Source organism: Vulpes vulpes, chromosome 16 (assembly GCF_048418805.1).
Source record: "Vulpes vulpes isolate BD-2025 chromosome 16, VulVul3, whole genome shotgun sequence".
NCBI classification, from domain to species: domain Eukaryota; kingdom Metazoa; phylum Chordata; class Mammalia; order Carnivora; family Canidae; genus Vulpes; species Vulpes vulpes.
This window is the reverse complement of record NC_132795.1, coordinates 15,847,479-15,860,419: the sequence shown is the minus strand read 5'-3', so window position 1 is coordinate 15,860,419 and position 12,941 is coordinate 15,847,479. Positions and strand designations below refer to the sequence as shown.

The 12,941-nt window shown below is 38.2% G+C and overlaps 1 protein-coding gene across 6 annotated transcripts in view; it reads left to right on the top strand.

The window, feature by feature from the left end:
* Positions 1-12,941, top strand: part of ADAM23 (ADAM metallopeptidase domain 23) — a 169,406-nt gene that overhangs the window by 112,210 nt on the left and 44,255 nt on the right. For all 6 annotated transcript variants that reach the window (XM_072742146.1, XM_072742145.1, XM_072742143.1 and 3 more), the window contains exons 10-15: positions 2,988-3,059; positions 5,067-5,230; positions 6,156-6,240; positions 7,191-7,281; positions 9,679-9,727; positions 11,851-11,950. In XM_072742146.1, coding sequence (XP_072598247.1) covers positions 2,988-3,059; positions 5,067-5,230; positions 6,156-6,240; positions 7,191-7,281; positions 9,679-9,727; positions 11,851-11,950 — 561 coding nt within the window. The remainder of the gene's footprint in view (positions 1-2,987; positions 3,060-5,066; positions 5,231-6,155; positions 6,241-7,190; positions 7,282-9,678; positions 9,728-11,850; positions 11,951-12,941) is intronic.

Below are 12,941 nucleotides of genomic sequence, written 5' to 3'. Positions count from 1 at the left end.
GCTCAGTCGGTTAAGCATGTGACTCTTGGTTTCGGCTTGGGTCATGATCTCAGGATTGTGAGATCGAGCCCCACGTTGGGCTCCAAGTTCAGTGGGAAGTCTGCTGGAGATTCTGTTCTCTCTCCCTTGGCCTCTGCCCCTCCCCTCCTCAAAATAAATAAATACAATCTTAAAAAATATATATCATAATTTCAATTTCATCACCCTCTACTTTATGCCTCTAGCCTCCTGAGTCAGTACTTAACATATCCAACTGTCTACTTGCATTCTGGCTTCAGTATTGAATAATGTGTAACATTTCTAAATCAGAACTTTTGATTCCCTAAATCCTAAGCTTCTCTTCACCTAGTCTTTCTCATTATTTTATTTTTTTAAGATTTATTTATTTATTCATGAAAGAGAGATAGAGGCAAAGACAGAGGCAGAGGGAGAAGCAGGCTCCCTGCAGGGAACCCGATGTGGGACTCGATCCAGATTCCAGAATCATGCCCTGAGCCGAAGGCAGATGCTCAATCGCTGAGCCACCCAGCGTCCCTCTTTCTCATTATTTTAAATGGCACCACTATTCCCCCAGCTGTGCTAGTTCAACCTGGGAGTCATCTTTTATTATTCTCTTTCTTCACCTTCCACATCCTATACCTCACCAAGTCCTGGGATCCCTACCTTCGTAGTGTGTCCACTCACTTCTGCAGATGTCCAGCCTTCATTATCTTTTACCTGGATTCTTGCTTCCATGTTTGACCCTCTCTATTCACTTACCCCACACCAGAGGGAACTTTCTTTAAAGGAAGTAAGAAATGTGGAAATTATGAAATATGAAAAAAGTGAAAAGCATCACGTTTTGATAGACTTCAAAAAAGACCTAATTTTATTAATTTTGTAAACGTGTATTTCATGTTTTCCCATAATCATTATACTACAAAAAGAAGCCTCAAAAGTGGACAAATTAATGTTCAGAAGCAAAATTAAGTTAATTGTATTAGATATATAAGACCACCACCTTAGAATAGGTATCAGTTAATATTTTTCCTTTCTTTTTATGATGTGTGCTTCTGAATGTCGAGACTTTTACCCTTTTCATCACCCCAAAGGGACTTAAGGTTGAGACTTTTGCTTTTACTTTAAAAGATATCTTAGAAATTTTTTAATGTGTGGAATTTGCTGGACAACTTAAAATGCTTATCTACAACAACTTCTTTATGCTAGGTTTGAAAACTCTGTTAAAGTGCCTTAAGATTTTTAGATTAATCTGATATTTTTGGGCCAGTTACATGCACCAATTGATGTTTACTATAAAAGAACACAAGAAGACAGTTTAGATCAGATTATGATACATGGTGGCAGCAATAACATCAAGTCTGAGTCCATTCAGGCTGCTATAACAAAACACTGCAGACGGTGTCTTTTGAGTAATAGAAATTTATTTCTCACCATATAAGGGCTGATAAGCCCAAGATCATGGTGCCAGCATGGTTGTGTTCTGGTGAGGACCTGCTTCCCAATTCATAGCCAGCACCTGCTGTGCTCCACTTTATCTAGTAGAAGGGGCAAGGGAGTTCTCTGGACTTTCCTTTGAGGCACTAGTCCGATTCATTAGGGCTCCACCTCATGACCAAAGCATTTCCCAAAGGTCCCACCTCCTAAACCATCATTTTGGGAGTTAAGATTTCAACATAGGAATTTGGGGGGATACAAGCATTCACACTATAGCCAGTGTTATCAGTTGTAAATGGTGATAAATTAGTGAATGCTATCAATAACAGTACTAATTTATTGCTCCTTTTTCATGGGTTGTCAGTGCATAAAGCATTACAAAAAATAAATATCAAGTATGTAAACATGAAGACACATTATTCGTTTAAAAAAAACATAGTACCCAGGGTGAAGAGAATGAAATGAAGGGAGCCTGACAAACTTATAATGTGAAAGTGGGCAAAGGAGGGAAAAAAGGAATTTCAGGAGTTTCCAGTGTAGGAACATTTTTAATCTTTATGAAAAATTGTAATTTTAATAATTATGATTAAAAGTAGATTTTGAAGATTTATGGTGCAAATCTGATTTGGTAGTTTTGAGTATATTTTCCTTTTTCCTCAGTAGATGGTGTGATCCCCCTGTCATAGACTTCAGTTTTCTTTTTTTGTTTGTCTTTTTAAAAGATTTTATTTATTTATTCATGAGAGACACAGAGAGAGAGGCAGAGGGGGAGAATCAGGCTGAGGGAGACGCTTCCCCACTGAGCCACCCAGGTGCCCCTAGACTTCAGTTTTCAAATGTCCTCTCAAAGATATACTCTGCAGTATTCTTTGTTAAAACTTTAGCCCTCCAAGGTGTTGTTATAGAATTGTTCTATTAACTTATTTTTATTTATTTTCTTAAATAATCATAAATAACCATAAACCATCTTAAACTATACATGTACTTCATTTTTCCTTCTTGTCCCTCCTTTGTTCTGACATGGAACAGGTCAAAAGCAAAAGGCTTCATTTGATGGAGGCATTCTTCTGAGAGAATATACTTAGATGTCTAAAATATGCATTCTATGTCATAGACAGTATCTAAAGCGCTGCCTACAAAATTTTCTTGATCTGTATCTGATCTTGAGTTTCAAGGGAGAAGCGTGTCCAGTTGGTACTACATTTCTTGGCTTAGCCTTTACAAAGGTAAACTGTAAAGGTGGTTTCGGTGAAAACAGAGATTGCCTTTGTAGACATTAAGACTGAATTAACAATTTCTCAGGTGTAAAGCTTCTCATACAGATGTCTATAGGTTCTTGCCATACTTGGAGGTGGTACAGGTGTTTTAAATGGAGTTTTGCTTCCTAACAGAAATCAAGTAGAACACCACCATATCCAACATGGCTCAAGTTAAATTGTCTATTTTTAATCCCCATTTGTACTATTGCTGTGAGGTGTCTGCTTTTACTGAATTGTGAAATTTACCACTAAGTTATGATTTGGTAGTGACTGATTTATCCTTTTCCCCTCCAGTATAAGAAGTATCGCTCTTCTCATGCACACACCAATAACTTTGCAAAGTCCGTGGTCAACCTTGTGGATTCTGTAAGTATCCCAGTTTTCTTGAACCTATTTTTCCAAGACAGTATGTTTATATATTTGTTATTTCCTTATTACTTTAATTCTTCCTTGGGCAAAAGTAAAAATGCCATACTTAAGATCATCTGGCTGAATAATTATTCTAAGTGATACCTAGACCTCTTTGTCTAGAAGGGCAAAAACACTAGAGAAAATTATCTGCTAAAAAGAGCGTCAATTACACTTTGCAAATGAGACTCTGTTAATGATAACCAGTTGAGCCTATTGTCTTAAATATATTGCAAGAGAGCTAATTGAGGTGGAGTAGGTTTGGAGAATATAGGAAATACAAGGGTTTTTTTTTTTTTTTTTTTAAAAACTTCAAATTTATTTTCTTAGTGGTAAATGCTTCAGATTTTATTTCTGGATGACAGAATTAAGTGCAGTCCTCAAAATAAAACTTTTTGAAACAGTAAAATATGTATCTCCTTACAAAGACTTCTAACTCTATAAATCGTTCATATCGGTATTTTCCCCCCCTCTCATTTTGTAAATTACAGAGAATAATGGTTAATATTTTCTTCCTTTTTCCTGCTCTAGGTAGAATTCCACAGATGTGAATATTATTTATGTTCCAATACATAGTTCAATTTGGTTAGTCGTAGATTAAATATAACATACTACTTTGTATTCTAATGTAAAGTGCTATTTTGTTCAATTAAATCTATTTTTATCTGATATTTATTGTATGTTCCCTCTTAATTGGGAAAAAAAAACTTTTTATGAATTGCCAACTATCTAAATGATACTTATTTTCTCCAAAGAACTGCCTTCTTTTCTGTCTTTGAAACAGTCCCCCAAACCTTTGATCACTCACAACATATGATAGCTGTAGGCACAGCTGAATAAAGGTATAATACAGGTGGATGGACACAGTGTATCATATAGAGTTAGGACTGAAATTCTGAAAGCCAGTTTACACCTGGTTTATTAATCTTCTGTAATTTCAGCTCTTGTCAGCAGTCATCTCAGAGGAAAACTGAAGGGAATATGGAAAAAAGAATATTAAACACACTTTTTTTTGTTGCCAAAGCTGTTGACTTGGTAGCATCTCTGTGTCCGTCATTCCACTATGGCTGAATAGAGCCACATCTTGCAAAGTGGAATTTTTATTTTGGGTGATCATATAAGGTTCTGAAGCCAACCAACTAATTTTTAAAAGACATCATATTTAACTCGCTTGTTATAAAATCATTATAGCTTCAGATTGACTTAGGGACGATGATATTCCCTTTCTTTGATGTATTCAAAGATCATCCATTATTTTCTGAATTAGCTTGAAAATAGGACAAAATGACAGCAGTCTTTAAAGTTGCTTAATTGTGTAAAATGTTTAGCTTTTGGAGAGAAAGAGAACAGAAAGATGCAATTGAAATATTGCGAGTGATGCCACCCTGTGGTTAGGGGGAAGTGGGTGATAGGAATGTGCTGTGTTCCTCTTTTAGCCAGCTCTTGATTCCCCCACAGTGTTATTTAACGTGTCCTGTCACAGGGCCTCCAAGGGCAAGCCAGCCATGTTGCTGGTGATTGTCCAAGGATTTAGTGATCCGTTCCAGTCCTGCAGGAATGACTGGTCATACTGCACTTAACTCAGAGCCAGTAGGTCAGGCTCCAAACCTGTTACCTCCTGTGAGGTTTGGAAGAGTGATTTTACTAAATCCTGTTTTGAATTTATGTCCAGACTTTAGAATCTTGACATCCCTACTGTCCATCCCCTAGTGAGATACCTGACCAATAAATGTGCTGCTTTGGGATTGAAATAGTGTAGGAGAGGCTGAGTTGTGTGATTATTCTTTCTTCCTTTCTTTTTGCTCTTGAAAATGAGAAAGGGAAGATGATTCTTTATGATGAGCTAATCGTGACCTCATGTTCTCCTCTCACCTCCCCTCCTGTCCTTCCACTGACTCTGAATCACTGATTGTGCATGTTTGACCCAGTGTTTCCTCCTGCACCTGTCCTGTTGTATACCCTCAGATTTACAAGGAGCAGCTCAATACCAGGGTTGTCCTGGTGGCTGTAGAGACCTGGACTGAGAAGGATCATATCGAGATCACCACCAACCCTGTGCAGATGCTTCATGAATTTTCCAAATACCGACAGCGTATCAAACAACATGCTGATGCTGTGCACCTCATCTCGTATGTACCTGCGGTCTATGTGTTGACATTTATCTTTATCCCCTTAATTATATCTGTTAAGTTACACGTCAGTGTGTTGATCTTGAATTGAGTCCTCTCTCTGGTTATCTCAGTAGCAGGGAGGTAAGTTGTCTGGTGCTGGGATGGTAGTTCCGTGGTAGTAAGATTTACCTTCAGAGCACATTCTTACTTTCACACTTTCCATCCTCCAGGTCAACTCATAATTCAAGGTGGCTGCTGGTGCACCAGCCTTTATGATAGGCATCAGGAATACAGGCAGGGAGGAGTGCAAAAGAGCCCTCCTTCCGCTGAGTGAGCTCCTTTAAAGCAGATATTCTGAAAGCTTGCACATATCCATTTTACCAACAAATCATTTCCTGGCTCTTGGGCACATGCTGCACGTAGCTGCAAGAGAGGCCAGGAAATACAGTCTTTTGAGGTGAACCATTGAATAAAATTGAGATTTTTATCATTAAAGGAAAGGATGACCAAGCTTTCTTTCGATATAATCAGTGGTTTCCTTCTCTGCTCATGGAAAAGCTGTTTTTAGACAGTTCTCCAAGGTTCTATTCTGGAATCAGACCAACCAGAGTCCTCTTTCCTTGTCTCTCACCTTAGCTCTTTGCTTCTTTTTCTCTCAGTCTAATCAGCAATATATACTAATTTATACATTTATAGTTTATAATAATCAACCAGTGCTTAGTAGATGCTCAATTAATGTTGCTCAACTGAGATTGCTTCACATCACACAAATTTCAAGATATTTATGACCACATAAATCTAAAGGTGTTTAAAATGTAGTTTTTGATTTCTTGAGGGAGGATGGATTTTGGCGTTCGGTGTAGAAGAGTGAGTAAACCTGTCTTGGGAGAGTTCATGTGATGGTCACTACATTGGTTTTCTGATAGCACTTACTTTTCTTTAGGCGTGTGACATTCCACTATAAGAGAAGCAGTCTGAGTTACTTTGGAGGTGTCTGTTCTCGCACAAGGGGAGTTGGTGTGAATGAGGTAAATTTGATCAGTTTTCTTAAAGTAGAGCTTTATCTTTGCATCTGACCTCTTTCTTCCTTGTGGCCTAGTTTATATCTTTCTCAGGTTTGTTTAAAATGACAGTGACATTGAGAATAAGGTATGAGTGACTTATATTAGTAAATAGAAACCAAAGTGGCTTTTGGTGTTCAAAAAGAGGTATTGCTTCATTTCATAATGATAGTTTTTCGTGTTTATCAGGTAAATGCATGCCAAAGAGTGGTCCAGAGATTTTTTCACCTCTATAGATAAATTTTTATAAACTTATTATTCCTTTCCTGATAATTTTAATCTATAATGCTCTCCCATGCATGTTAGATTTAACTCATTTAAATCAAAGAGTTTAGGATTATATTTAATCAGTATCTTTGTTTTCTCTCTGTGTACATTTTTTATCTTTATGCCTCCTACTTATCTCTCTGTAGAATTCATTGGAACAAATATTTCCTTAGTCTCATTGTTTGGATTCCAGTACCTTCCTTTATATCAAGGAAATCCTTACACCAGTTGGCAACAGCATCCAAAAAGCTGAACCAACTATCTCTAAACCCTGACTGATGCCAGAATGTATTATAAGGTTATCCCCATAGCCATCATCATTCAGTCAAGACCTCTCTTGGCATATTTGTAGTAAGTTGAATTTATTCTTGGTTTGGTGTGAGTTGAATCAGGGCATAGCCTTTTATGGCTTGTGTTTTATGTTTCCATGTGAGAGCATCAAGTTCTGAGAGATGCCACATAGTAAGAGAGGCTTTCTGCTTTTTGGGCCCAGCTACAAGAAAGAAGTGATAAGGAGCATATGCCATCTTTGGATGCTGTGAGGCTCTACTTAGGGAACTGAGATGATATGTAATGTTGATCAAGAAATAATAACTAGCTTTGTGCACTCTCTCAAATGTCTCCCACACACTTTCAACTCTGAAAAACAGTATGGTCTTCCAATGGCAGTGGCACAAGTATTATCGCAAAGCCTGGCTCAAAACCTTGGAATCCAATGGGAACCTTCTAGCCGAAAGCCAAGTATGTACATTGACCTTCTTATTCACTCTCATGTGCCATTCTGTCTGTATACTGCATGTCCAGTCAATAAATAAATTTTTTCATTCCTAACTCATTATAGTTTAATTGTAATATACCTTCTTCCTCTTAAAAGATTATCAAGTGAGCAATTTAAGGTAATTCTTAATCTGTTTGGGTAGTAGATATTTCCCCTTAAAAATTCATAAAATCATACTCATTTTCTCAGAGCAGGAGTAGCTCTTTCTCACATCGCAGAGTGTTGAGGTTTGGCAGGGGATGAATACTCACCCTCTGGATTCTAAGCAGTGGAATGTAGACACTAGGTGCCAATAAAGTTCCGTTGTGGAGTTAGTAATAGTATAGCTGAATCAGGAAATAGCTTAGGTCTAGTGTCAAAAGGAGCTCCAACTCTAATTAAACTTCCCCACCTACCTACCTCTAACTGAACTCACCCACGTGGTCCCATCAGAAAGGTTCAAGAATAAGCCTCCCTCCAGGCGGCCCTTCCCTAGGGCCCTTTAAGCCTGGAAGCAGGTGGTAGAGGATAGCCCTCTAGTGGGCAGGCAGTGCCAGGAGGGAGTCCAAACAGGGCCTCAGATCCCATCCAGTGGAAAAATGCATCCAGTGACCACTGGTGTCACTCTCTTCATTAATCAGAGGAGGGGAAGATGGAAAGATAGGGCTGAGCTTCCAGTGGCAAAGTATCCAAGGCCCACAATGGTTTTAGGAGTCCATGAAAAATTTCAATTTCTTTAAAAAAAATCAGAGTAAAATCCAACTTGGATTATATTCCTCTTTAGACTAACAAACTAGTAAAATACAATTTCAAGTACTTTTTTTTTTTTTTTTTTTTTTTTTTTTTGTGACATGAGGCAAAAGTTCCTAGGACCCACAAAAGTCATACGATCTTGTGGAAAGGAAGACTGTGGTATTCCTTCAAATTATTCTAAGTGAAAGTCTGCTCCCCTCTGTGAAAATATCAGATGCCAAAAGTAAAGGTCTCCCTGCCCACCTCAGCAACCCAAGGAAGAAAAGGACAAAATTCTTCTGTAACTTTATCCTACGTTTTATGCCTTTTTGACTACTATCAAATAATTGTCTGTCATTAATGCATAGTGTTATGGAAACTTGAAACAAAATACGTATCCAGGGTCTTCTCGATTCTCTTTATGGGCATATTAATTCATCACTTTATGGGTATATGAAGTCTGGTGGCATTTAGCAAATATCCACAAACTTTCGTTTATTAATATCTTGCTCAGGGTATTTGCTTTCCCAAGGAAACACATAATACACTTTAAAGGAGGTATTTTGGGTTTCAGCAGCTGGGATAGATGGCTTGAAAATCAGAGGAGAGTAGGGCCAGATTTCTGACCTTGTTTGAGAACCCTGGGGCCAGGGAGAGGCCAGTGCTGGGGTCCGCTGAGGGATGTTACTGAATTGGGTGAGGGGGTGGGGTGAGAAGTAGTGGTTCAGGCCCAATGCCTGGAGTAGTTCCTTCCTAAAATGTTTTAGTCCTTTATGAATTGTTTGTTTAGGTAGATAGTTCATTAGTTCTGAACTTTGACTTTGAAAAAATCCATTCAGAAGTCCCTCTTTTAAAAATCTTTGTCTATGATAGGAAAGAGAATAGGAAAAAATAAATGGAAAGCATAGCCCATCACAACATCAATATGTCAGTCTCTGGCATCTATGTTGAGTTTGTGATTGTTGTTTAGTTTAAATGACTATTTGTGCTTTTATTTTAGAATGTTCTCTTTTCCTAAAACTTTTAGCGGAGGGTCCTTCACATCTCTGGCTGAACCTCACTGGGATTCTAGCAAATGGGATTCTCTCCTGTAACCTCCAGGGTGCTCTGTTGGGGAAGTTTCAGTGGTGACTCATTACATCTGTGCAATAGAGCTTTACAGCTCACTGAGTGCACACCTGAGCTTATCTTGTGTGAACCCCCGGAACCACTGAGAGATAGGCAGAGAGGCTGTTCCCCATTTTCCAGGTGGGAATATGGGAGACCCAAGAAATACTAAGTCACTTGCCTGCAGGACTCTCACTGGGTAGAACTTGGACTAGAACTCAGGCTTTTTGTTTCTAGACCAGGCTACTTTCCATTACACATTGGAAATAGGAACTTTATTGAGTTTTCTGAGTCACAAATATGAAGGGAGGGATAGTTTTATTTCTTGTCAGCTGTTGTCTTAGGAAATAACCTATACTTCTGGAAAAGATATAAAGAAAATTTGATTTAATGGAAATAGTTTTTGTTTGGTGGGATTTTACATTCTGTATCTACAAGACACAGAATTGATAAATAAGGAATTATCTCCAGAGTTGCAATGCAAATGAAAGATGTGACTTTTGTTGTTTCTCTTTTCTTCTTTTATTGTTTCATTGGTCTAGAGTGTGACTGCACAGAATCCTGGGGTGGCTGCATCATGGAGGAAACAGGGTAAATTTTCATTTTACCTGCATTTGATATAGGCCTTTCACTGACATTGCTGCATATAATTAGATGCAGAGTCTCTCAGGTACTGGTCTTGTAGGCTCAGCACTCAGTATAAATTCAGTCATTAAATATCTGATATTTTAAAAATGAAAGGACTAATTCACCTTATATTTTCATTTTTTAGTTAAAGTTGTTGATAAGAGAGTAAAATATAATAACAACTTCTACTTCTGTTAACCTTTAAAGAAAGCACATTATTAAATGCTTCTAAGTTTAGTAGATACATTAATTTTTTAGTGCACTTAGAATAAGAGCCAGTTGTCTGCCTGAAGCAGTCCGTGAAAATCAATTTAGTCGTCAATTTATATTTTAAAGAAGTCACGAATAGCCATGTTTGCTGTAGGAAAAATTGTACCGTACTGTTTATATAATCAATACAGCATTTTTTTAAAGACAGATTTATTGTGTCTAAATTAGGTATCTTCTATTGATAGACATTTGAACATTTCTCACCTATCTCCTCTCTTCTTATGAGGATGCTTTGAGAACAGAGCCACTGCCCTGGAGCTGCTGTTGCATCTGTGAGCCAAGGCCTGGAAACATTGCCCCCGGCCCCTGCCCCCATGGGAGCCATTCACCGAAGGGTCCCTAAGCTAGAGCCCACTCCTACTAGATGGAAGAGGTTTTCCCACCCATGTGTCTCTCCTGCTTCTTGTGCCTATGCCAGATATCTGTTCAACACATCACCCATTTCTGGTCCTCCCCCTATTCTGAGGAGCCCCAGAAGCCAGAAGCCCTGACCTACTAGTATAACGAGTCCCTTCCTACTCCTCTACCAGGAGTCCTGCTCGTGGGGAAAAGGGGAGCGTGAGCGTGAGGGTTTGCAGAGACACTCAACCATTCTGCTGGCTGCTTTAAAACATATGTTTCTAGAAATGTGGTTTAAACATGAAACTGTTAGCGTGCATGCTCCCCTTGTTTTTGTACCATAATTTACTAACATTATGGCTTAAACAACATTTTTGAGAACTACAATATAGTAGGAAGGTAACACCATTTATAGTATTGCTTCTCTAGGGAGGCACCGTCTGTCTTCTAAACTCCCAGTTTTTAAATGAATTTTTGGACTGACCGCCCAGAAGATATAATAAAACTATTTAAAGTTTACATATATTTTCTCGAGTATGCATTTCCACATAGTTCCTTTAGGAGATTACTGTCAACGATGGCAAAAACTTTTCCTACTTCCATATACTACCCTCATGCATCAGGATACAAAAAACTTTTAGATTACATCCTAGAATAAGTGGCCTGTCACTCTCAAATCAAGTACTATGATAAACACACCAAAGGAATCAGTATGTATGATTCAGTTTAACCTCGACCATGTGTATAACATCTTCCTGTGTACTGACATAGAGATAGTTTGATTAATTGAATCGCAAACAGGCTCATACTATATTCCTAAGTCATGAGTATGTTTGAAGTTGAGCATAAAAATTAGAATTACCTAATTCTAATCAGAAGGAACTTAAGCCTAATTCTGTTTTTACTGTGTGTATATGGGCAAAAAGCAGATATCCACATATCCGTGTACATATTTGTGTCTGTGTATAAAAACAGTATAATACTTCTCTTTAGATTTCCTTGTTTGCCTCAGTGGTGTTGCTGATGCCTGCATTATATAATCTTTAATAGATTATCACAATTCCTTCCTCTAAGTAGAATCTAGTAGGTTCCCATGCATCTTTTATTCAGGACAGAGGCCAAAAAGTGCTTGCCTTTACTGAGACTGAGCAAATAAAAATGACCACATTTTAAAATGTAGCCTAGGTGAAGAAGTTTTGTGATAAGCTCTCCAAAACGCTTCCAAGCCCAGGCACAGAAGGGCTTGGCTGCTGAGGAGGTGATAACCTGGCTCCCAATCTGTGGTTTTCTTAGACTATTTTTATAAGTTCTACCACACATACTTATTTGGCAATTTGAACATAAATGCCTTGTCAAAATTTGTGTGGAATCATCTAGATCCAGAGTGAACATTTTGTTCTAATTCAAGGGTTTTAATTTTCTTCTCTGATGACTGCTTTTGGTAAATTATTTACATAATTGATTCTTTATTTTCTCAGGGTGTCCCATTCCCGAAAGTTCTCAAAGTGCAGCATTTTGGAATATAGAGACTTTTTACAAAGAGGGGGTGGAGCCTGTCTTTTCAACAGGCCGACAAAGGTTAGTAACTCAGAAAGTGTAATTATTTCTCTGGTTCTTCTTCTTCCTTTTTTTTTTTTTCTTGCTTTTGAGAAATGTGTTTGATGTACATAACATTTATGAAAGCAACAACCTTCGTGATCATATCCACCTCCGATCTGCTCAGGATCTAGTCACAAATCTATTATGGGAAAAGACTTAAAAGTCATTCTTGCATTTTATCTTTGTGAAATGTTGAAAAGTAGCTCTGTGCCTTAATAAAACTAGTTGCAAAAAGGCATATTTATTTACAATAGAACACTGCCAAATGTCAGATACTTATCTTAGAAAATAGGTTTTTCTGGGATCCCTGGGTGGCGCAGCGGTTTAGAGCCTGCCTTTGACCCAGGGCGCGATCCTGGAGACCCTCGTCGGGCTCCCGGTGCATGGGGCCTGCTTCTCCCTCTGCCTATGTCTCTGCCTCTCTCTCTCTCTCACTGTGTGCCTATCATAAAAAAAAAAAAAAAAAAAAAAAAAAAGAAAATAGGTTTTTCTTTGGTGGGGGGTTGTCAGATTAATATTTATTATAAAAGCCATTATCATGTTGAAATCTGGTCCTGCTTAAATGAATGATAAAATCATGGTTTTGCTACTGTGAATCTGATTTTTCAGCGCTAGCTGTACCCCTCCCACTTTGTCCTCTAAACAAAGAAACAAATGCCCTTCAATTAAAACATCTTTGAAATTTACACGTTAGGATTTTCATCCTGCTGCTTAGAGATTGTGAGTTAGATTAAGGGATATTGCTTCAACCCATTTCTCTGACAAAAATTCCATATTCCACTGACATCTCTTTAAGGGTATAACTAATTCCCAGGCTTTTTTTTTTTTTAAAGATTTTATTTATTTATGCATGAGTGACACACACACACACACAGAGAGGCAGAGACACAGGCAGAGGGAGAAACAGGCTCCATGCAGGGAGCCCGATGCAGGACTCGATCCCGGACTCCAGGATCACGCCCTGGGCTGA